Below are 25,414 nucleotides of genomic sequence, written 5' to 3' on the forward strand. Positions count from 1 at the left end.
CTGTTTCCATGCTGTATGACTATCACAAAGTGCTGGAGGAACTCAGCAGGTCAGGCAGCATCTGTGGAGGGAATGGACAGATGACGTTTCGGGTCGGGACCCTTCTTCAAACTATTGGGGGGGGGGGGAGGAGATAGCTGGAAAAGAGACGTGGGGTTGGGAGAAAGCCTAGCAAGTGATAGATGGATACAGGTGAAAGGGGGGGGGGGGGGGGGTTGGCAGAGGGGTGGAGGAAATGATAAAGGCTGGAGGCGAAATGGATTGTTTTGTCCGAAGCGTTGGAAGCTGAGGGGAGACCTGATAGAAGTTTATAAAATTATGAGTGGCATAGATAGTCAGAACCTTTTACCTGTGGAAATGTCAAAGGCAAGTGGGCAGAGCTTTAAGGTGAGCGGGCTAAAGGAGATGTGCGGGGCAAGTTTTTACACAGAGGGTGGTGAGTGCCTGGAACTCGCTGCTGGGGGTGGAGGTGGAGGCAGGTACAGCAGTGAGGTTAAAAAGGCTTTTATATAGGTACGTGGATATTGCAGGGATTGGAGGGATATGTATCACGTGCAGACAAAGGACATTAGTTAAATTTGGCATCCTGTTCAGCACGGACATTGTGGGCTGAAGGGACAGCTCCTATCCTGTGCTGTTCTATAAAAATAGAACGACTTTGCCCAGAAAATGTAAAAAAAAAGATGGAACCATTCTCTATCTAAAATGTCAAAAGAAATAAAGCATTTATTGTAACCTTAAGAAAGGTTAATCTTAAAAACCTTGGTCTTAAAAAAATTTCCAGTCAGATACTGCCAAGTGTCAGAATGATTTTCAATAGATGAGAAAGCTTTTTCATCAATGAAAAATATCCAAGCTGTTTTGGGTGGAGTGTGTCGGTGATGGGGAGTTAATTGATGGAGTTTCTTAAATGAAACCCATTATGCCATCGTGGAAGGATCCTGACCCTAAACGTCACCTATCCATGTTCTCCACAGATGCTGCCTGACCCCCTGAGTTACTCCGGCATTTTGAGGTGTTTTATTTAGGCAATCAAGACTAGGCTTTACCGTTAAACATAAAATTGCAAGGTTTATTAAGGTATTCTTTCAGTAAACTACAGACCTCCTTCGATAAGTTTAGCAAGGTCAGCAGCCTCAACTTTGGCCTCAATCCTTCCTGAGTTACGGCCGAGGGAGAGAGCAGAGAGAGAAAGAAACAATCATATTACATTAGGCAATATTGTTGGTCAGGGGGCCTGAAGATATTTACATGGGCCCCGACCCAAGATCAGCTGGAAAGTCTCAGCTCTGTCGACTCTATCCGTGAGTCACCTCACAACATGCAACAGATGTCAATAGTTTGTTAATCCTCATTAGACACGTCCATCACGGGTACTGAACTCCCCACCATCGCAGAGATCTACAGGAGATGGAGACCCACACCATCTTGGCCACGCTCTCATCTCGCTGCTACCATCGGGAAGAAGGTACAGGAGCCTGAAAACCGTGACCTCCAGGTTCAAGAACAGCTTCTTCCCAGCAACCATCAGGCTCTTGAACACTGCACAACACTAACCTCCGCAACTATGATCTTCTGTGGAGCATCTAATGTTGATATTTGGTTAATCTAAGGACTTTGTTTTTTTTAGTACTAGTAATAACTAGTATTGCAGTCATTATAAATTTATTGAATTTGCATTTATTATATATATATCTATGTGCACTGTATTTACAGGCCTATTGATTAAATTAACTAAAAGCAATTTAGTTTAGTTTAGCTTAGTTTGGTTACAGATACAGGGCAGAAACAGTCTCTTTGGCCCACCGAGTCCACACTGACCACCAGTCCCCATACACTAACACTATCCTACACACTAGGGACAATTAATGATTTACAATTCTTCCCAATTAACCATATCTTTGAAATGTAGGAGGAAACCGGAGCACCCGGAGAAAACTCACGCCGTCACGGGGAGAACGTACAAACTCAGTAGAGACAGCGCCTGTAGTCAGGATCGATCCTGGGTCTCTGGCAGTGGAAGGCTGCAAATCTACCACTGCGCTACTGTGCCACCGAGCAAGTAAGAAGTTTGTTGTTCAATTGCCGGTACATATGTATGACAATTAAACACTCTTGACTTTTGAATCTTGATGTTTCAACTGTGCCTATTAATCTGTGGCCTCCATCACCCTAGCCAGTAGCAGAATACCATCACTGTAAGTGTTCTCCCAAGAAGCACACCATCCTGCCTTTCATTGTGATTGAATGAACATACAGGGACTCCCTTTCTACATTACCTCAATGGTACCTGCACTGCATGAAGGCTGACTCCGTCCTGGTCCCGGGAGTTGGATTCATGGGAGGTGGTCTTGGAGGGGAGGATGCTCCTCAAACTGCGGAGCATCCTGGACAAACAGCTCAACCCCTCCATGACACACTGGTCAACCTGATGAGCACCTTCAGCAACAGACTGGTTCCACCAAGATGCAGGACAGAACGCCACAGGAGATCCTTCTTCCTTGTGGCTATCAAACTGTACAACTCCTCCCCCTTCTGTCGTGTGGTAGTCTGAGTGACTTCCCTCACCCCCTGCCCAATCTTTGAACATCCCCAATCCTTTCCACTCGTCACTTTAATTTCATGTTTTACGTATATTGTGTTTTTATGACTGTTGGCAGATCAATTTCGCTCCTGGGATAAATAAAGTTCGTATAGTATCGTATCGTATATACTGCAGCTATACAAAACAAGGGCTCAAACAATTTACTCATTAGTATTAATCATCAGCCTCACCAGAGGAGCCAGTAAATACATTTTTTTAAAGATAAATAATTACCGACTTACCGCTATGTGTGATCCTTCCACTAATTACATTTATTTCCGGTTTAGTTGTAACAATTCTCGTAAATTCTCTGACCTCAGTTTCTGAGAAGCAAAGATATTCGAGGCATTATTTAACCAAATCCACCTCTTCGCATTCATGACAAGCAAAAAAAAAAACACATCTTCAAAACAACAAGGAAAGGAGTTTGTTTGACTGAAGATTGAAAGGCACTTGAATGACATGGCTTTTGTATATTTCATGTCCCACTGTTTTATAAACACACATTAGTCCATTTCAAATGGAATGTTTGCTTCTGTAGATAGTTCCTGTTTCACTCAGTATTAACCCTGGGGTACATTGAAGCTAAAATGTTTAAGGAGAGAGAGGCAAAGTTTAAAGGAGATGTGTGGGGCAGGTTTTTCTATACAGAGGCAGTGGGTGCCTGAAATGCACTGTCATGGATGGTGGTGGAGGCAGATACGATAGTGGTGTCTTGGAGGATTTTAGATAGGCACATGGATATGTTGGAATAGGGGGATATGGATCAAGTGCAAGCTGAGGAGATTAGTTTAACTTGGCATCATGTTCAGCACAGACATTGTGGGCTGACAGGCCTGTTCCTGTGCTGAACTATGTTCTTTGTAAATTTGTAGAACAGGACTGGATTTTTTTATTCTGAAGCCAAATTACATAAATGGAACTGGTTTCAGCTTAAAGGTCAGCTGCAATCTTATGTTTAACAGGAGCAAATTCTAAATAAGTTCAAATAACAACAGGTCTCAAACACAACAATCAAAGTTTAAGGTAATTCTTTTTTAAGTCGGATAAAGTGAATGCTCACAGTCTTTCTAACACTAGAGGGCACAGGCTTAAGTTGAGAATGGAGAAATTTAAGAGGGACCTCAGGGGAACGTTTTCACACAGAGGCTGGTCCATATCTGGAATGAGTTGCCAAAGGAAGCTATAGAAGCGGATATAATAATGCTTAAAAGACATTTGGACAGATATATGGATAGGAGGGGTTTGAGGGATTTCTGCCAAATGCAGACAAATGGGACTAGCCCAGTACGCCAACTTGGTCGTAATGGACAAGGTAGGCCGAAGGACTTGTGCTGATTCTCCCCGTCATTGCCAACCCAATAATGGTTCCACCAGCTACACCTCCCACCATCGCCTCCCCATGGATGTGGACAGTACTACGGCAGAGACTGATATTCATTGTTCTACAGTCCACCCTGCCCCTCAATGCCACTGCGGTCTCCCTGAACTGCGGGTGTGAGGAAAAAACCCTGCTGTAATGTTGTAGGAATTATGATGGAGGCGGGATCAACAAGAAACACGGCGGGAGCATTACTGATCACATTGTTGGGTGAGAATTGTTTTGCTAACTGGCAATTAAAAGTCACTTTCAGTTTGGAACTTCACTCCGTTGTAGAGAAGACCACATTTCATACATCGATGTGTTTAGTGGTGGTATACAGAGGGACCAGTTCCTTAAAAAGGCACCCCTACATTCGGGTTAATATAGCGTGCACACTTTTATAGGTACACGTTCCCATCGCCAATTACTGACATATCAAACATACTTTTATAAGTATGTCTTTCAGCAGCCAATTGCTAATATGGTAAACTATTACAAGTACCGTTTCCATCGCCAATTACTAATACAGTAAACCATTGCAATAGCGGACCTCTATATATTGGTTATAGAGGCGCCCGTTGCTTCCCCCCCCCCCCCCCCCCCCCGCCCCCTCCTCCCACATCCCACTACCACAATGACCCAATTTTATGGGAGCTTCCGGTCAAAGGAATGGAGAGTGGAGAGAGCGACGGAATGGAGAGTCGTGAGTAGCGGGAACGTCCCTGGAGCATCGCGTGTGGGGCCGGGGGCCCCGGCCTGTGAATACCTGCTTGTTTAACCCCCCCCCCCCCCCACAACATCATGTTGCTTCCCCCCTGGCCTTGGGTTTAACTTTACCCCCCCTCACTTGGTTATAGTAGACAATCTGCAATAACGGCCACCACCCCCTCCCACCCACCTCTGTAGACCGTTACAGCGAGGGTTTACTGTATAGCACATACACTATTACAAGGATACGTTAGCGTCACCATTGCTAATATAACATACACACTACTGCAAGTATACGTTACTGTCACCAATTACTAGTTTAGCATACACACTATTACAAGTATGCGTTACCGACGCCAATTGCTAATGCTACGTGCAAATATTAGCAATCCATAGACATGCTCAACATCATTCCAAACGCTTACGAAGTCGCCGACTCGGGCAGCTATGTACTTGCATGTAAAGGACGGAGTGGGAACGTTATGGTCAACCGAGCATTGTGAGTAAGGATAAAAAGGTTAGCGGAGATTGTTTCACGGGGATGTTATTGAATGCGATGCCATTGCATGGATAGAATGGCATCACTCAGAGCCAAAGAGAGACAAGGATTTGAAGTTAAGGAAGGTACAGGACTGTGGAAAAGTGTGGAGAAAGCAGCCTTGGATTGCTCAACTAAGGGGCAAGCCCAGCAAGAACACACTGAACAGTCCACCACCCCCCAGACCCTCTCTCCCACCTGTGACTTTCCCAACCCATTCAGAGTCATAGAGATTCATAGAGTCATCTAACATGGAAACAGGCCCTTCAGCCCAGCTTGTCCACACCAACCCACATGTCCCATCTACTCTAGTCCCAGCTGCCTACATTTGGGCCTTATCCCTCTAAATCTGTCCTATCCATGTACCTGTCCAAATGTTTCTTAAACGTAGCGAAGGAGGGCCCCGACCCGAAACATCATCTGCCCATTCCCTCCAAAGATGCTGCCTGACTAGCTGAGTTACACAAGATTCCAGCATTTCCAGTTTCTTGTGTTTACACAATCTTCTCCTGTTCCCTAAATATCTCCAGCTCCTTTCCCGATAGGCAAGGGAAATAAGATGATAAAATCATCCCTTTTTGAACGAGTGATTGAAAGATACAGCATGGAAACAGGCTATTTGGCCCATCGAGTCCAGGTTGACCATCAATCACCCGATCACACCAGTTCTATGTAACCCCACTTTCCCATCCACTCCCCGCACACTAGGGACAGTTTACAGAGGCCAATTAACCTACAAACCCGCACATCTTTGGGATGTAGGTGGAACTGGAGGAAACCCGCGTGGTCACGGGGAGAACGTGCAAACTCCAGACAGACAGCACCCGAGATCAGGATTGGACCCGGGTCTCTGAGGTTGTGAGGCAACAGCTCTCTGCTGCACCACTGTTTATGTTCAATAAAAGTCAAATAAATCCCTGTCAAGGCTTTAGGCAGAGACCAAATTAAGTGATCAGGTCTGTCCATTATTTGCCATTTGGATGCGATCGTAAGACTCTTTACGTTAAGTTGAAAAAAAGAGAAATAATTCTGTTTCTTGCACCTCCACAAGGCCTGTGCCTCATTGGCTTCAAGAGAGATGTGTACAATAAGGAAAGGATTAGTTGGGAACGAAAGGAGAAGTTGTTGCAAACAGAATGCGTGCGTATCTACCATACGGAATCACTCGAGTAATGGTTGTTCCAATCTCTCTGGTAATATTGGGATGAGAATTGAACTTGATAATATGAGCTGTAAATGCAAGGACAATATGATTTTAAAGGCAAACAACCCTGAAACAAGAACACATCAATCATTCACCACTTACACCAGTTCACCAGCAATCTGTACTTTGTCTCATTGGAAGCATGGAGATTCAGTTTAGTTTAGAGATTCCATGTGGAAACAGGCCCTTCAGCCCAAGTCCACGCTGACCAATGATCACCCGTGCAACAGTTCTATGCTAGTATTCACCTATCACTCGCCCGGCTTTGCCCTGTGCCCTCCGCTCTTCCAGCTTTCTTTCACCAAACCCTGCACTCCAATCATTCTGAAGAAGAATCTCGACCTGAAATGTCATTGTACATGTGTAAGAAGGAACTGCAGATGCTGGTTTAAACCAAAGATAGACACAAAAAGCTGGAGTAACTCAGCGGGACAGGCAGCATCACTGGCGAGAAGGAATGGGTGACGTTTCGGGTCAAGACCCTTCTTCAGAAGTCAGATGCCGTGTACATATCACTGTACACGTTCTCCAGAGATGCTGTCTGACCAGCTGAGTTACTGCAGCACTTTGTGACCTTTTGTGTCAACCACCATCTGCAGTTCTTTCTGTTTATCCCTCATCAGTCTGCTTATCAGTCTGAAGTGTAAGTTCAGTTCAGATAGTTCTGAACACTAGTTTTCCTGTTCTGGGAACAGACATTTCTGGACTTTGAGCATCGCTTCTACTGAACCTTGTGTAACTGCAGTCAATTTATCTTCTTTTGATATCTCTTGCGAATCCATTCAGTTTGGGTCTGAAACACAGCTACTTATTTTGGCCCAGCGCCCTCACATTTTCTGATCCGTGGCCGTTGTAAATCCCTTCTTGCAACACAAGACATTGCTATTTATTAACACAAGAGGAACGTTTGCTTTGACCGTATTATTTTTCCTCTCAATCAAAGCACTTCTCAATCTCATTCACCTGTTTTTTAGAGATACAGCGTGGAAACAGACCCCTCGGCCCATCGATCACCTGTTCACACTAGTTCCGTCCTGCACACTAGGGACAATTTGCAGAAGCCAATTAACCAACAACCCTGCACGTCTTTGGAATGTGGGAGGAAACAGGAGCACCCGGGGAAAACCCACGTGGTCTCGAGGAGAACGTACAAATGGTAACCGTAGTCAGGATTGAACCCGGGTCTGGCGCTGTGAGGCAGCAACTGTACCGCTGCGCCACCGTGCTGCCCAAACCCACATTGTGGTTTATTGTAGCAAACAGTAGAATTTCACCCCCGCACTAAAGAAATACTGTGTGCTGAGCGTGCTGAACTTCAGAATTTGGTTCTGATCAGAACTACATTTTGGAAGAAAAGTACCAGATTACTAAACCACTTTTTTGCACATTTCTCTGCATATAATCTGAGGTGAACTCTTTCATTGTACCTCCAACTTCTCGCTCTCTGGATTAAACTACTTTGTAGATTGATTTTCATCTACATTTTCAGGAACTTTCTTCTCTTGGTGACTTAACCTCAAATGGAAAAACAATTGGTCTTGCACCACATTGCCCTTTGCCAAAAGAAGCTTCCATGCTGTCTATACCATACACTCCTTCATTGATTAAACGTTGCCTATCCATGTTCTCCAGAGATGCTGCTGAGTTACTCCAACACTCCTTTCATGGATTGAGTTGCTTTCCATCTCCTTCCCTGGTAAGATTATCATCTAGGATATTCTGTTTCCCCACATGCCACTGTGTGACAAGCCTCCCTATTCTGTATGTGCTTTGGTTTTGCATTATTCCCATTCGTGTCATTCCTTGTTTCCTGATTGAATGAAAGATACAGCATGGAAACAGGCCCTTTGGCCCACCGAGTCCAAGCTGGCCATCGCTCACCTGTATGTTATCCCACGTCCACTCGCTGCACATTAGGACCAATTAACCTACAAACCCGCGTGTCTTTGGGAGGAAGCTGGAGCGCCAGGAGAGAGCCCACGCGGTTACAGGGGGAGCGTGTCAACTCCACACAGACAGCAGTGGAAGTCAGGAGCTCTGACACTGTGAGGCACCAGCTTTTGATTTTGCAAAGTAAAAGTGCGGCACGTTTGTGCAGCGGTAGAGTTGCTGCCTCACAGCTCCAGAGTCCAGGGATTGATCCTAACTATGAGTGCTGTCTGTAAGGAGATTGCACGTTTTCCCTGTGACTGCGTGGATTTTCTCTGGGGGCTCCGGTTTCCTCCCACATACCAAAGACGTACAAGTTTGCAAGTTAATTGGCTTCAGTATGATATAACAAAAGTATATATCATTGGATAGTTATATGGATGGGAAAGGAATGGAGGGTTATGGTCTGAGCGCAGGTATATGGGACTAGGGGAGACTATGTGTTCGGCACGGACTAGAGGGGTCGAGATGGCCTGTTTCCGTGCTGTAATTGTTATATGGTTATATGGTTATATCCCTTGTATACAGGATAGCGATAAGCTTACAGGGTGATCGCCAGTCGGCACGGACTCAAGGGCCTGCTTCCACACTGTATCTCAAGTCTAAAGTCAAAAAGCTCTGCCAGCTGCTCTACTGTGCCGTTATTGAATTAGATTTAGAATTATCTTGTCAAGAAAACAATTCTTCCTAACATGGGTATTGCTTCCTTTTCTCATATCTGATTGAGTAATTTTTTGGCTGTACTATTTTAGGTGTTCCAAGTTAAGATTGCCTTAACTCCATGGGGAGAAGGCAGGAGAATGGGGTTGATTGGGAAAGATAGATCAGCCATGATTGAATGGCAGAGTAGATTCGATGGGCCGAATGGCCTCATTTTACTCCCGTGACTTCTGAACAAATATAAATGGTTATTAGATAAAGTCCTAACTGAATCTGTCTACAGAGATTAACAGGTATCTTCTGTTATAATCTTCCATGCCAATTGACCAGAGCAAAAGCAGAACATTTATGCCTGGGAACTTGGCTTTCATTTGTCTCTCATTTTATTAAAAAAAACAGTTCCTTATCATTTCAGTTTCTCCCCTTTGCTTTAGATTGTAGAATTTGTCATTGTACTTGGCTCACAGTAATGTTAATCATCGACTTTAAATTACTCTTCAAATCATAAGATTTTAATTTGATGGAAAAAGTCAGCGGATAAACGGGTTACTCAACAGTTTATAGGTCTCTCAAGGGCAATTACGATGGACTTTTTATAAAGTAATCCTTTTGTCCATTGTTAAACCCCAGGACAATTGTACAAATTATAGAGTCATACGGCACAGATTCAGGCTCATTGCCCAACCTGTCCATGCCAATCAAGATGCTCTGTCCAAAACAGACCCATTTGCATGTGTTTGGCCCATATCCCTCTAACCCTTTCCTATCCATGTAGCTGTCCAAGGGTCCATAAAATGTTGTTATTGCACCCACTTTAACTACCTCCTTTTAGTTTAGTTTAGAGATACAGCGTGGAACAGGTCCTTCGGCTCCCCGAGTCCACGCCGCCCATCCATACACTAGTTTTATCCTACATACTTCACAGAGGCCAATTAACATGACAAACCCACACGTCTTTGGAATGTGGGACGAAACCAGGGCACCTGGAGGAATCCCAGACAGCACCCGAGGTCAGGATTGTCCTGAGTTTCTGGTACTTAAGGAAGGAGCTCTACTGCTGCGCCACTGTGCCGTGCCTCTGGCAGCTTATCCCATAAACCCACTGCCCTCTGAGTGAATTAATTGCCCCTCAAGTTTGTATTAAATCTTTCCCCTCTCACCTACCTGCCTCAACTACCTCCTCTGGCAGCACGTCCCATATACCGACCACCCTTTGCGTAGAAAGTTGTGCATTAGGTTTGTTTTAAAGCTTTCCGCTCTCTCCTTAAACCTATGTCCTTTGGTTCATGATTCAACTACACTGGGTCAAAAACTGTGCATTCACCCTACCAGTTCACCATGATTTTACACACCTCTATAAGATCACCCCTCAGCCTCCGGTGCTCCAAGGAATAAAGTCCTAGCCTGCCCAACCTCTCCCTAGAGCTCAGGTCCCTCGAGTCCAGGCAACATGCTCTGCACTCCTACCGGCTTAATGGCATCCTTCCTGTAGCAGGGTGAACAAAACTGAACACCATACTCCAAATGCAGCCTCACCAACGTCTTGTACAACTGCAACATCATGTCCCAACTTCTATACTCAGTACCATGACTGATGAACACTAAAGTGCTGAAAGCCTTCTTGACCGGACAATCTACCTGATGGAGGAAGGAACTGCAGATGCTTGTTTATATCGTATATATCGAAGATAGACACAAAATGCTGGAGTAACTCAGCGGGTCAGGCAGCATCTCTGGAGAGAAGGAATAGGTGACGAAAAGGGTTCCGATCCAAAACATCACCTATCCATGTTCTCCAGAGATGCTGCCCGACTGCTGGGTTACTCCAGCATTTTGTGTTTATCTTCTATCACTTTCAGAGATCTATGTACCCGCATTCTTAGATCCCTCAGTTCTACAACATCCCTCAGGGCACTGCCATTCACTGTGAAATGTTATTAGCAAACCTTTACTCCATCCCAATGACAAAGACAAGTCAAAAAGCATTTAGACTGCTGGTAAAATGGCATCTGTGGCCCAGATTGTACTTACACACTTGGTTGTGCACACACAGTCATCACCAACCTTGCACACATCAGGAAAGAAAACAGAAATTAGAAGCTGCTCATGGAATCAAAGACTGGGAGCCTTCACATGGTGCTCCCAGCAAGACTAATCCAGAAGGCAAAAGGCCCAGTGATTTATAAGGACACCACTGCTCTGAAGATCATAGATCTGGTATCCCGGTGGATTGTGGCAAATACCCAGATGTGGGCCACAGAGGCAACTGGGGTGAATCAGAGGGAGCAGGAACCTTTGCAACATCCATTCCGTCCATGGCGAGCCAATGTTTTGTAGAACGTGTTGCAACCATCTCAGGGCACTGCACTGATGGAAGTATCTGGAATTTAGACCTTAGAGATACAGCGCGGAAACAGGCCCTTCGGCCCACCAAGTTTGCGCCAACCATTTATCCCCATATACCAGCACTGTCCTACACACTAGGGACAATTTGCACATACATCAAGCCAATTAATCTACATGCCTGTACGTCTGCAGTGTGGGAGGAAACCAAAGATCCCGGAGAAAACCCACGCAGGTTACGGGGAGAACGTACAAACTCCGTACAGACAGCACCCGTAGTTGGGATCGAACTCGGGTCTCCGGTGCTGTAAGGCAGCAACTCTACTGTTGCGCCACCGTGCCGCCCATTTGACCAGGTCTTGACTTGATTTGGTGACTAGGTGCCACCTAATTATGGCTGGCATGGGCTCAGGAATCCGTTTGCAACAGGACCCTAACGTGGCAGCTTTTCTCAGAATCAATGCTATTTAAAATATTCCTGCTTTAACTCACGAGACATTGCAGGCTTGAGATCTCGGTAAAACAACTACTTTAACAGCAGAACTCTCAATTGACAACTTCATCCACTCATACATTGTTTTATTGTTTTGCTGTAATTTTACTCTTTGTACTTTATATCTTAAGCCATTAATTTCAACGAAAAGAATACATATTTCAAAAGAAAAAAAACATGAATGACATTAAAAATAGTTTTAAACATTCATAACAACAGATAATGATTAAAGGACTTACTGAAGATGGGTATTTTCATCTCAGTGTAGGTATAGCCTGGGATGAACTATTTCATGGGAAACAAGGAGACAAAGGAGATTTTATGTAACTATGGTACACATTAATAACTGCGCAATGAAAACTTAAAGCACTTACATCCCTCTGAAGTTGGTTTTATTCATTTCAACAATTTGTAAAATGAATCTATACGCTAATTGATGCTGACAGAGTGAAAAATGCAGCTGGAAAGAGTGCCGAGAAGATTTACGAGGACGTTGCCGGGACTCGAGAGGCCTGAGCTACTGGGAGAGGTTGGGTAGGCTGGGACTTTATTACTTGGAGTGCAGGAGCCTGAGGGGTGATCCCTTGGGGTTTATGAAATTATGAGGGGATAGATATGGTGAATGTACAGAGTCTTTTACCCACGGGTGGGATACCAAGAACCAGAGGGCATAGGTTTAAGGTGAGAGGAGGAAGATTTAACAGGAACCTGGAGGGCAAACTTTTCTAGGGTATATGGAACGAGCTTCCAGAGGAGGGAGTTGAGACAACTACTATAAAAGCATTTAAATTACATTTGGACAGGTACATGGATAGGAAAGGTTTAGAGGGATATGGGCCAAACAGGGACAGTGGGACTAGTGTAGATAGGGCATCTTGGTCGCCATGGACAAGTTGGGCCAAAGGGCCTGTTTTCGTGCTGTGTGACTCTATGACTCTCTGTTGCAAACCGGAGGACACACTCCTTGTAATAAATATTGCCCATATTTAAGGGCACATCATTCCATTATATCTATAAAGGGCCTGTCCCAGTTTCTCAAGTTATTCACAAATCCTCCTGAGTTATTCACGAATTTTCCCGAGTTTTCAAACTCGCAGAATGTTCGTAACGAGTCCGTAGGAGTCCGTGGATATATCGTAGCGGCTCGTTATACCAGCCGTAGGTACTCGGGGCTATTTTTTTACTCGTGGACATTTTTCATCAAGCCGAAAAAACGTCCCGATTTACCTGATGCCCCGAGAACCTACGGCTGGCATAACGAGCCGCTACGATATGTCCATGGACTCCTACGACCTCCTACGGACTCGTTACGAACATTCTGTGAGTTTCAAAACTCGGGAGAATTCGTGAATAACTCGGGAAAGTGGGACAGGCCCTTTATCAGCTTAAATTATTAGCAATCGAAGCTAAAACGTGCTTTATGCACTATTAATAAAAGCGTTGCCATTGTGATAATGCCATTTAACTTTTTTTGAAAAGGCGCCAAGCTGTACCGACATGTGCCGTACCAAAAAAAAAGCACCACTAATTAAAATATTGTGGAATGCATTTGGGAGTTTCAATCTTTCGATGTTCGTTAAATTTAAGAATCTTACCTTTATCTCAATATACTTGATGATTTTTGTGAGAATTCTCTGCAAAAAGTCACTTCCAACGGGCAGATCTGAGGATGTAGATTATAAATATAAAGTAATGACTTTCATTCATTAATGTAGATCATTATTAATTTTTTTTCATCATTAATATCTTTATAATTGAGACAGGCAGCACAATTTTAAAGTTGGTAAAGCACTCTTGTTGGGCATGAAACATTACTATGGACAGGCTTCAGGCACCCACCAACTTCTGAGTAAAAAACTTGCCCCGTACATCTCCTCTAAACTTTGTACCTCTCACCTCAAAGCTGTGTCCTTGAGTCATTGACATTTCTTCCCCATCTATGCCGCTCATGATTTCATAAACTTCCATCAGATCTCACCTCAGCCTCCAACGTTCGAGAGAAGACAATCAAAGTCTATCCAACCTCTCCTTATAACTAATAGCATCCTTTCCTGGCATCATTCTAGTAAACCTCCTCCCCACCATCTCCAAAGTCTCACATCCTTCCTGTAATGGGATGAGCAGAACTCCACGTAATAATCCAAAATGCAGCCTGGCCATCGTCCTATAAAGCTGCATCATGACTTCCCGGCTCTGATACTCAATGTCCCCGTGACCAATAAAGGCAAGCATAACATATGACTTGTTTACAACTTTATCTATTGTGTTGTATGTTTTCGGGAGTTGTGAACTTAGACCCCAAGATTCCTTCGCACATACAATACGAGCTTGTCCTTCCCCTGGCATCTATCACAAGCAACCAAGGTTAAACCTCCTCTGGGAATCTTTTGATCACATATTGTAACCTTGGCAGGAACTCAGAGTTCAGTTCAGATAAAGAAAGTGTAGATGGAGTCTACACTTGGCCACCTGCCAATTAGCTGCCAGTTGAAGGAATCTCACATAATGTTCAGCGTCACTCGGAAACGTGCAGTAACAGATAGATAGATAGAGAGCTGGAGAGCCAGCGGGAAGGTTGAAAGGATTTATTTCACAACACATCCCTCCCTGAGTTTACCAATCAGAACTATCCCCCCATTTTCTAGCAACCATCAAACAGAAAGCAACAAACGTACCTTTTGGAAAGAGTAGAGAGTTGACCACATGGATGACACCGTTATTGGCCAACAGATCCGACTCCTTGGTCTTCACATTATTCACCAACATGGTGTTGTTCACCTGGAATTAAAGGGGATTTAATCAACACATGAGGAACTGGCCAGCTGTGATCAGGCAACTGAACCATCCTAACGCATCTAGAGAGCAGTCCTGAACAGCTATCCACCTCATTGTTGACACTCGGACTATCTTTGATTGGACCTTACTGGGTTTACCTTGCACTAAATGTTATTCCCTTATCATGTATCTGTACACTGTGAATGACTCGATTGTAATCATGTATTGTCTTTCCGCTGACTGGTTAGCACGTAACAAAAGCTTTTCACTGTACCTCTGTACACATGACAATTATAAACTAAATTACACTAAAAGGGGCATTCGTTGGCCAAAACTTCTGAACTTTCCATTCCTACACACAGTTACAGACCATCAACTCCATCTATACTTCACGCTGCCTCGGAAAAGCAGCCAACAAAATCAAAGATCTGTCCCACCCCGGTCAGTCTTCCTTCTCACCGCTCCCGTCCAGCAGAAGATACAGAAGCTTGATAGCGCTCACCACCAGACTCAGGACCAGCTTCTTCTCCTCTATTATCAGGCTTCTGAACAGTCCTTCCATAAGCTAGGGTACTGTCCAATTCACCTCTACCCCATTGCAGACATTGGACTTTGTCTGTGGAATTGATGCGCTACCAATGCTGAGAACTATATTCTGCACTTTGTATCTTCCCCTTTGCTCTACCTTGAGTTTGACGATGTATTTATGTAAAGTATTATCTGATCTGACTGGATAGCATGCATAACAAAGCTTTACACTGTACCTCAGTACACGTGACAATAATAAAACGCAGGACAAAATATATCACAGGGAAGAGAACACATACTCCCACCTGCTTCATTGGAGACCCTTAGACTATCCTTAATCGGACTTTACGGGACGTTATTCCCTTTATCCTGGATTCATACTCTGTGGATGGCTCGATTGTAATCATGTATCATCTTTCCGCTGACTGGATAGCACACAACAAAAAGCTTTTCACTGTACCTCGGTACACGTGGCAACAATAAACTAAACTATACTGAACTAGTGTAGCTGATCTGACTTGATAACATGCAAAACAAAGCTTTTCGCTGTACCTCGATATAGGTGACAATAATCAACCCAAACATAAACCTAGATATATAACAGGGAAAGGAACACACATGTGGTGGAGCATTTCAGGGGTGGAACATGCATCCACTGAAGGCTCATACATGAAGCTTACCAGTTTTATCATGAGCCTGCTGCCTTGGTATGACTTCAACACGTTAGTGACTCCATATTCAATGCCGTCCCCAATGTAAACTCCCTTGAGGAGGTGATACAACAGGATATGGCGGAGAGCGTTTTTGTCTCCTGTGAAATAAACACAATCTTCAATCTAATCATCTCCCAGAGTGAAGGGTCTCCTCAGAGCAGATGGCCAGGCAGTGCAGATGTTACCAGCTTGAGGACAGTGTTTACCAGAATGCTATAAGAAGGAACTGCAGATGCTGCTATATACCAAAGACAGACACAAAGTTCTGAAGTATCTCAGCGGGTCAGGCAGCATCTGGGGATAACATGGATAGGTAACGTTTCAGGTCGGGACCCTTCTTCAGACCGAAAGTCTGTGGTTAGGGTGGGGGGAAGAACTGGAGTCGAGAAACGACTGAGACAAATCAGGCCGGGCATCAGATGAGATTCTATTCCTTGTAGCGTAGGAGGATAAGGGGTGATCTTCTAGAGGTGTACAAAATCATGAGAGGAATAGATGCACAGAGTCTCTTGCCCAGCGAATCGAGGACCAGAGGACATAGGTTTGTGAAGAGGAAAAGATTTAGGAGGAACCTGAGGGGTAACTTTTTCACACAAAGGGTGGTGGGAGTATGAAACAAGCTGCCAGAGGAGGTAGTTGAGGTAGGGGCTATAACAAATTTAAAACATAATTGAACAGGTACCTGGATAGCAAACGTTGAGAGGGATATGGAACAGATGAGGGCAAATGTAGTTTTACATTTAGAGAAACAGAGTGAAACAGCCCACCAAGTCTGCGCTGACCAACGATCGCCCGTATGCAAGTCTTATCCTACTACACGAGGGACAATTTACAGTAGCCAATTAAACTACAGACCTGTATGTCTTTTGAATGTGGGAAGAAATCGGAGCACCCGGAGAAAACCCTCACAGTCACAGCGAGAACTGTGCAAACTCCACACAGGCAGTGGTCAGGATCGAACCCGGTTCTCTGTTGCGGTGAGGCAGCAACTCTACCAGCTGCACCACTGTGCCGCAATGGGACTAGATTGGATGGGGCATCTTGGTCAGCATGGATGAGTGGGCCAAAGGGCCTGCGACATGCTGTATGTCTTTAAGATATCTTTGTACCCATTTCAATGCCTTGATGGTCTCCAGAAACTGGAAATCATTATTCCTAACTACAAGAGCTGGTGCTCAGCTGCAAATCACCCTGATGTCAGAATGTTCCAACGCACATCATCAACGGCTGTTTGGCATAGTTTCTCATGCAAACAAGCCCATAATCCACACAACGGACAAATGAATCAGCACGTAATCTGATCTTGGTGTGGACTGCAACGCTGGAAAGATCGTACTGAACAGCGTAATCTGTTTTGCTTTCATTTTGGAAAGAAAGATGGGAAAGACGTCTCTGTTATAGGAAAGATGTTGTTAAGCCGGAAAGAGTGCAGAAAATATTTAATTTAGTTTAAGTTTAAAGATATAGCATGGAAACAGGCCCTACGGCCCACCAAGTCCGCGCCAACCAGCGATCCCCACACATTAACTCTATCCTAGGAATAATTTGCATTTATACTAAGCCAATTAACCTGCAAACCTGTACGCCTTTGGAGAGTGGCAGGAAACCGAAGATCTCAGCGAAAACCTACACAGGTCATGGGGAGAACGTACAATCTCCATAAAGACAAGCACCCATAGTCAGGATCGAACCCGGATTCCTGGCGCTGTAACTCTACCGCGGCGCCACCATGTCGCCCCATTTACGAGGATGTTGCCAGGATTCCAGGGGCTGAGCTATAGGGAGAGGTTGGACGGGCTAGGACTCAATTCCTTGGAGCGCAGGAGGTGGAGGGGTGCTCTCATAGAGGTGTCTTGTTCCCAGGGGAAGGGGAATCATGAATTAAAGGAGTATAAGACCATGACGGGAATCGATAGGGCAAATACCCTGTCTTTTACCCCGAATAGGTGATTCACGAACCAGTGGGCATGGCTTTAAGATGAGGAGAGGAGGAAAGATTTAATAGGAACCCGAGGGCTAACTTTTTCACATAGAGCAGTGGATATCTGGAACAAGCTGCTAGAGGAGATAGTTGTGGCAGGTACTATAACGGCATTTAAAAGACATGGCCAATCACTGGAAAAATTGTGGCCCTTAGTATATCTTGCCCCGCTATACCATCTAATTCTTGATTCTCCTACCCTGGGTAAATGACTCTATGCATTCACCATATCTATTCCGCACATGGTTTTATCCTATAAGATCACCCCTCATCCTCCTGTGCTCCAAGGAATCAAATCCTAGGCCGCACAACCTCTCCCTATAGCTCAGGGCCTCGAGTCCTGGCAACATCCTTGTAAAGCTTCTCTGCACCCTTTCCAGCTTAATTACATCATTCCTATAGCAGGGTGGCCAAAACTGAGCCAAAACATAATACTCCAGATGCAGCCTTCTGCGCTCCAAGGAATTAATTCCAAGCCTGCCCCAACCTCTCCCTATGGCTCAGGGCCTCTATGCTAGTTCCATGAAGAACCAACATAATTCCTCTCAAAAACCTTGTTTGGAAAGTCTTAAATCCACTGTTTGAATTTTTAAAAACTGGCATGGCTCAATGAGGTAGTTAAAGACGACCACCTACTTGTCAACTCCTCCAACTCATTCGACGTAAGGCTTTCAAATACGTCGTTGGTGGGCACGAACAGTGTCCAGTCCCTTCCCTCGGTCAGCAGCTCAGTCAACCCAACAGATTCTATGAGAGTCAGAAAAATGCTGACAGGGAAGGTAAACAGAACATTTGGTTAAATTCACAGCAACAAATATAACAGAGACACAAAGTAGAAACATTCTGATGTGAGTATCGTTATTGGGGGCCTAAGTCAGCTCAGTTTCCGATGCCATACTGGGCTAGTCCCATCCGCCTGCATTTGGCTCATATCCCTCTGAACCCTTATCGTCCATATATCTGACCAAATGGTTTTTAAAACTCATAATTATTTCCACTTCTATAGCTTCCTCTGGCAGCTCATTCCAGATACGGACTACCCTCTGAGTGAAACATTTTCCCCTGAGGTTCCTCTTAAATCTTTCTCCTCTCACCTTAAGCCTGTGGCCTTTAAATTACTAATTTAAATCCTCTACCCCATTGTGGACATTGGACTTTGTCTCTGGAACTGATGCGCTACAATGCTGAGAACTATATTCTGCACTCTGTATCTTCCCCTTTGCTCAACCTATTGTACTTGAGTTTGACTTGATTGTATTTATGTATGGTATTACGTGACCTGACTGGATAGCAAGCACTACAAAGCTTTCCACTGTACTTTGGTACATGTGACAATAATAAACCTGAACCTAAGATTGTGAGAACTCACTTTATCCATGCCCCTCATGACGTTATACACCTCAATAAAGTCTATTATGTTATCAATGAGAATTTTGTTTACAGGCCTGTTGTGCTGCTGTAAGAATTTAATGGTACCATTTTCAGTGCATATAACAATTAAACACTTCTGATTCGTGACTCTTCAAATAAAAAAGTCACTCCCCATCCACCTTCTCCCTATAACTCAAGCCATTTTCCTATTAAGACAATCCAACAATAAACTACTAACTGTGGTTCACAGATTAACTAGTTGGTAGAGTTAGCTAATGTCAACAGAATGCTGCCTGGATTAGGGGGTATTAGCTACAAGTGGAGGCTGTTATTGTGTTGTTATTTCTGGAACACCAGAGGTTGAGGGAAGACTTGATAGAATTATGAGAGGCATAGATAGGGTAGACGGTCAGAACCTTTTAACCAGGATGGAAAAATCAAATACTAGAGGGCATGGCTTTATGGTGAGAGGGGCAAGGTATAAAGGTGGTGTGGGGGGCAAGTTTTAAAAAGAGGGTGGTAAGTGCCTGGAATACTCTGCCAGGGGTGGTGGTTGAAGCTGATGTGATAGAGGAATTAAAAACACTTTTAGGTAGGCACTTGGATATGCGGGGAATGGGGCGATATGTATCATGTGCAGACAGAGATTAGTTTATCTGGCCATCATGTTGGGCTTGGACATTGTGGGTAGAAGGGTCTGTTCCTGTGCTGCACTGTTCTATGTTCTGTGTTCTGTGTTCTGTGTTCTGTGTTCTGTGTTCTGTGTTCTATGTTCTGTGTTCTATGTTCTGTGTTCTGTGTTCTGTGTTCTATGTTCTGTGTTCTGTGTTCTATGTTCTGTGTTCTGTGTTCTATGTTCTGTGTTCTGTGTTCTGTGTTCTGTGTTCTATGTTCTGTGTTCTGTGTTCTATGTTCTGTGTTCTGTGTTCTGTGTTCTATGTTCTATGTTCTATGTTCTGTGTTCTGTGTTCTATGACTCCAATTAAACATTAATATCTACACTGAGTGGGAGGGCGTTGCACCTTTACCCGAGTCTACCTTACCACACAAATCTGTGTCCAACATAGGGTTGCCAACTTTCTCACACCCAAGTAAGGGACAAAAGATCAAAATAAGGGACAAATTCCCGACAGCAATTCGTTGACCGACTCGGCCGTGGCTGGGTGAATGATGAGTTGGCCCGGGTGCTGGACCGCACACAAAGCCCAGCCGGCGGGCCAGCTGAGGAGTTTTGGCCCGCGGGTAAAGTCCGGCACCCCATCCAACTCATGAACCGATGATCGGCCATGAGAAGGCGGGATGGTGGTGTCGGCGGTAAGCGAAGGTCCAAAGGTCGGACAGCTGGCCGGGCTGCCGACCGACGGGGCCACGTGCGAGCAGCTGCTGCTGCACTCCATGGGCTGCACTACGTTGGGACGGGTGAGGCGGGGCCTGATGAGGCGCTCCGACCCGACAGTCCCCTCGACCCGAGTAGTAGCAGTCAGATACGGGACAAGGGCGGTCCCATACGGGACAAACCAATTTAGCCCAATATACGGGATGTCCCGGCTAATACGGGACAGTTGGCAACCCTAGACCAACACCTGAATCAAATGTAGACACAAGGAGCTGCAGATGCTGGTTTTAAAAAGGGGACACAAAGTACTGGAGTAACTCAGCGGGTCAGGCAGCATCTCTGGAGAACATGGATCAGTGACATTTCAGGTCAGAAATCTTTCTCAGTTCAATTGTAGACTCATTGTTTCAGACTAATCAGCCTGAAGGGTTCTGACACGAAACGACAGCTAGCTGTATTCTCCACAGATGCTGCCTGACCCGCTGAGTTACTCCAGCACTTTGTGTCCTCATATGAGGCAATCGAGCCGGAAGGTTCCCCCGCGAGTGTGCTGAAGGGTTTTCTCTACACGAACAACTGGATATTTACGTGAAGCGAGGGTCGTCTCGCAGTATTTGCAGCATTGAATATTCGGAGGGCATTATGACCTTTCGTATGGTGTGGAGCACTCCATTCCGTCCCACCCGGCTTCCTCTCACCATGCATGAATTCTCAATGCAAACTGCCTGCCAGAAAACAAATATAAACTCATGTTACAGCTTTAGAGGACTTTAGAGACCACATTTAGAGCATTGCGTGCAGTTCTGGTCGCCCCATTACAGGAAGGATGTGGAGGCTTTGGAGAGGGTGCAGAGGAGTATACTGGAATGATGCCTGGATTAGGTGGCATTAACTACAGGGAGAGGTTGGAAAGACTTGGAATGGTTTCTCTACAATGCCGGAGGTTGGGGGGAAACCTGATAGTATATACATTTATGAGAGGCATCGATTGGGTAGACAGTCAGAACCTTTTATCCAGGATGGAAAAAATAAAATACTAGAAGGCATCCTAGGTGATCGATGGTCAGCGCGGGCCTGCTGGGTTGAAAATCCCATTCCCATGCTGTATCTTTCAATCTTACAAAAAAAAATCCCTTTCATCCCTCCTCTTTCCCTTCACTAACCATCCCCTTCCACCCACATCCCTCTCTCCAGCTTGACATTTCTCTCCTTATCTGTCTCCTTTTCACCTCCAGCCTTTGTCACTTACTCCACCCATCTGCCAATTACCCCTCTCACCTGTATCCACCCATCACTCACTGAGCTTTGTCCCTCCCCCACCGCTCTGTTCCATTTCTACCCACCCCCCACCTTAACTCCACCAGTAGGAAGAAGGATCCCGACCCGAAACGTCACCTGTCCATTCCCTACACAGATGCTGCCTGACCATTGAGTTCCTCAAGCACTTTGTGATAGAATCTTGAATGTAATAGCATTTGGAGTGGGCCTCATTATGTAATGAAATCTGGTCTGGATTTGCAAAGCAATTGACCAAGGCATTGAATTAAATTTTTGAATAAATGCAATAATCAACCAGTCCAAAATTGTTCAGATGTATACAATTCAATAAACTCCTACCAAATTTACTTAAAGATAAAAAATGTATTTTGCAAAAATAATTTGCTAGAACTGGTGGAACTGGCACGGTGGCACAGCGGGTAGAGCTACTGCCAATTGGGAATGTGTTTTCTGCACAGTAATTATTGCAGACTTTCGGTAAATTAAGAGCCCTTCTGCCCCCTAATGTCATAACATTTTAAAAGTTGTAATTGAAAAGCCTTTATTTCACCAGTTTTCTTAATCACATAATATTATCATTCTTAGAGTGATCAAGTCATAGACTCATACAGCACAGAAACAGACCCTTTGGCCCGACTATACTACATATTCTCTTGGTTGCATTAGGGACTTTAGGCTTTTATTTTGCACAAGTATTGGGGTTATTTCTAATTTTTTGAATGTTTTATTTTGTATAATTATGTTATCTATGAGTACTGTGTTTAGAGGCCTGGTGTGCTGCTGCAAGAAGAATGTAATTGTTCCATTGTTGGTACATATGACAATTAAACACTCTTGACTTGCCCACATGGACCGAGATGCCCCATCTACGCTAGTCTCCTTTGCCCATATTTGGTTCGTACCCCTCTAACCCTTTCCTATCCATGTATGTTCAAATGTCGTGTTTTTTCTTTAAATTGGCAAGTAAATGTCATGAGATAACTAGATATTTATAGGTTTAACTAAAACAATGAGGGCGACACGGTAGAGTTGAAGCCTTACAGCGCTCGAGACCAGGGTTCAATCCTGACAATGGGTGCTGTCTGTACGGTGTTTGTACAGCAAGTCTGTGACTGCGTGGGGTTTGTCCGGGTACTCCGGTTTCCTCCCACACTCCAAAGATATACAGGTTTACAGTAATTGCCTTTGGTAAAATTGTAAACTGTTCCTGGTATGTAGAATAGTGCTAGTGAACGCTGATCGATGGTCGGCGTGGACTCAGTGGGCCGAAGGGCCTGTTTCTGCACTATATCCCTAAACTTCAAAGTATAAACTGGTAACCCATATCCAAACCTGGGCCAATTGGTAGCTCATGGTAGAAACTAGGAACTGCAGGTGCTCGAGTTAAAATTTATACCAAAGATAGACTCAAAGTTCTAGACTAACTCAGTTTGTCAAGCAGCATCTCTGGAGAAAAATGATGGATGACGTTTTGGGTCGGGATCTTTCTTCAGACTGAAACATCATCCATCCTATTTCTCCACAGATGCTGCCTGACCCGCTGGGTTACTCCAGCACTTTGTTTCTATCTTTGGTAGCTTATGGTTCTGGACCAACTTGTTCCCAACATCTGCATGGTACACTGCAGAGCAGAAATGAGGAGCTAGCTGGAAGTCACATATGTGGAGTTCCTGATCTCCTGCAGACCGCGATGAGTAGGAGATGGGACGTAATGTCAAGAGTCAAGGATTAAGGGTCCCATTACAGTAAGGCTCTGCCCCAGTGACCAAAGAAGTCCCCAGTGTGATGGACGGATATCCCTGCAGTGTTCTTTCCTATACATTTTGTCCACTCCACTGCAAAATCTCCTCAAGGTATGTCTACTTTGAAGAAGTTCTCCTCCTCTCTCCGCTGAGAGTTCAGCAACGTCCTCCCTCACTGCTCCCCCTCTGTGATTCCTCTATCCCTCCGAAAAAATCAGTCTGAAGGGTCTCGACCCGAAACGTTGCACCCATTCCTTCTCTCCAGAGATGTTGCCTGTCCCGCTGAGTTACTCCAGCATTTTTGTGTCTATCTTTGGTGTAAACCAGCATCTGCAGTTCTTCCCAACAGTGTGGTCGAACCTGCAGATCTGTGAAGGGGAAGAGCAGCCAAGTGAACTGAACCCGTCACAGGATGGAACACATACAGCACCCAGCGGCACGGTGGCGCAGCGGTAGAGCCGTTGACTCACAGCGCCAGAGACCCTGGTTCGATCCTGACTACGGGTGCTGTCGGTGTGGAGTTTGCATGTTCTCTCTGTGACCGTGTGGGTTTCCTCCGGGTGCTCCGCTTTCCTTCCACATCCCAAGGACATGTGGGTTTATAGGTTAACTGGCCTCTGTAAATTGCCGCTAATGCAAGAACATAGAACTAGTGAGTGCATGGTCGATGGTTGGCATGTACTTGGACATGTTTCCATGCTGTTTCTCTAAACTAAACTAAACATACTCTCTAGGCTGTAACCACCAAGCCTTGTTCTCAATTTCCTCATTTCAAATCCAATTTTCCACCTTCCATCCTTTAGTAGCTTCAGAAATCCCTCGTCCATTAACACCTGACTATGCTCTATTTCTTCCTCAGAAACTTGTTTGAGTTTAGTTGAGAGATACAGCATGGGAACAGTCCATTCGACCCACCGAGTCCGTGCCGACCGGCGATCAGCTGTTCACACTCATTCTATCCTACTGACTAGGGACAATTTACCGAAACCAATTAATGTACAAACCTCCAAGTCTTTGGGATATGGGAATAAGCCAAAGCACTTCGAGGAAACCCTATGTGGTCACATAGAGAACGTGCAAACTCTGTACAGACAGTAGCCATAGTCAGAATCGAACCTGGGTCTCTGGCGCTGTAAGGCAGCTACTCTACCGCTGCACCATCCTGGCTTTAATCCTTGCTGTGTATGAGCCCTGGAGATCGTATGTGGAAATGTTTAGCCTCCCATACTTACGGTGCGGTAGACAAAGACTCTGAGGAATTTCCCTCCGACAGTCTCCAGTATTTGGCCGTTGTACAGCTGATTGAGGACCACCTTCACTTTCAGAATATGGTTTTGTAAGATTACTTTCAGAATTCTCTGATCGAAAGACATAATATCCTCTGTGGAAAGACAGGGAAGGTGTTACATTAAGAAGTAAAACACGGAACTGCAGATGCTGGTTTATAAAAAAAGACACAACCTGCTGGAGTTACTCAGCGGGTCAGGCAGCATCTCCTTAGAACATGGATAGGTGACGTTTCAGGTCGGGACCCTTCTTAAGACTACTTTGTCTGAAGAAGGGTCCTGACCTGAAATGTCACCTATCCCTGTTCTCTAGAGATGCTGTCTGATCCGCTGAGTTACTCCAGCACTTTAAGGTGTTACATTAAACGGGAAAGTCAGAAAAGCAAAGAAGAGACCTGTATTGACTGTGATATCACTAACATAGAACACAGCACAGGTGCAGGCCCTTCAGCCCACAATGTCTGTGCCGAACATGATGTTAAGTGAAACTAATCTCCTCTGCTTCCATGTGATCCATATCCAATCCCTGTATACCGTCGAGTCTTTGACCCTGGGATAAAGGGACTGTCTACCCTATCTGTG

General features: G+C 44.8%; 1 protein-coding gene across 4 annotated transcripts in view; it reads right to left on the reverse strand.

Moving 5' to 3' along the window:
- Window positions 1-25,414, reverse strand: part of postn (periostin) — a 74,919-nt gene that overhangs the window by 8,020 nt on the left and 41,485 nt on the right. Inside the window, exons 10-19 of one of the 4 annotated variants that reach the window (XM_033022237.1) lie at window positions 24,779-24,927; window positions 21,115-21,251; window positions 18,456-18,586; window positions 15,806-15,936; window positions 14,498-14,600; window positions 13,418-13,485; window positions 12,062-12,107; window positions 6,346-6,423; window positions 2,827-2,907; window positions 1,105-1,158 (exon numbers count right to left, since the gene is read on the reverse strand). In XM_033022237.1, coding sequence (XP_032878128.1) covers window positions 1,105-1,158; window positions 2,827-2,907; window positions 6,346-6,423; window positions 12,062-12,107; window positions 13,418-13,485; window positions 14,498-14,600; window positions 15,806-15,936; window positions 18,456-18,586; window positions 21,115-21,251; window positions 24,779-24,927 — 978 coding nt within the window. The remainder of the gene's footprint in view (window positions 1-1,104; window positions 1,159-2,826; window positions 2,908-6,345; window positions 6,424-12,061; window positions 12,108-13,417; window positions 13,486-14,497; window positions 14,601-15,805; window positions 15,937-18,455; window positions 18,587-21,114; window positions 21,252-24,778; window positions 24,928-25,414) is intronic. The other 3 variants (XM_033022239.1, XM_033022240.1, XM_033022241.1) reach the window with 3 other exon arrangements.

The sequence above is a fragment of the Amblyraja radiata genome, chromosome 6, assembly GCF_010909765.2.
Source record: "Amblyraja radiata isolate CabotCenter1 chromosome 6, sAmbRad1.1.pri, whole genome shotgun sequence".
Classification (NCBI taxonomy): domain Eukaryota; kingdom Metazoa; phylum Chordata; class Chondrichthyes; order Rajiformes; family Rajidae; genus Amblyraja; species Amblyraja radiata.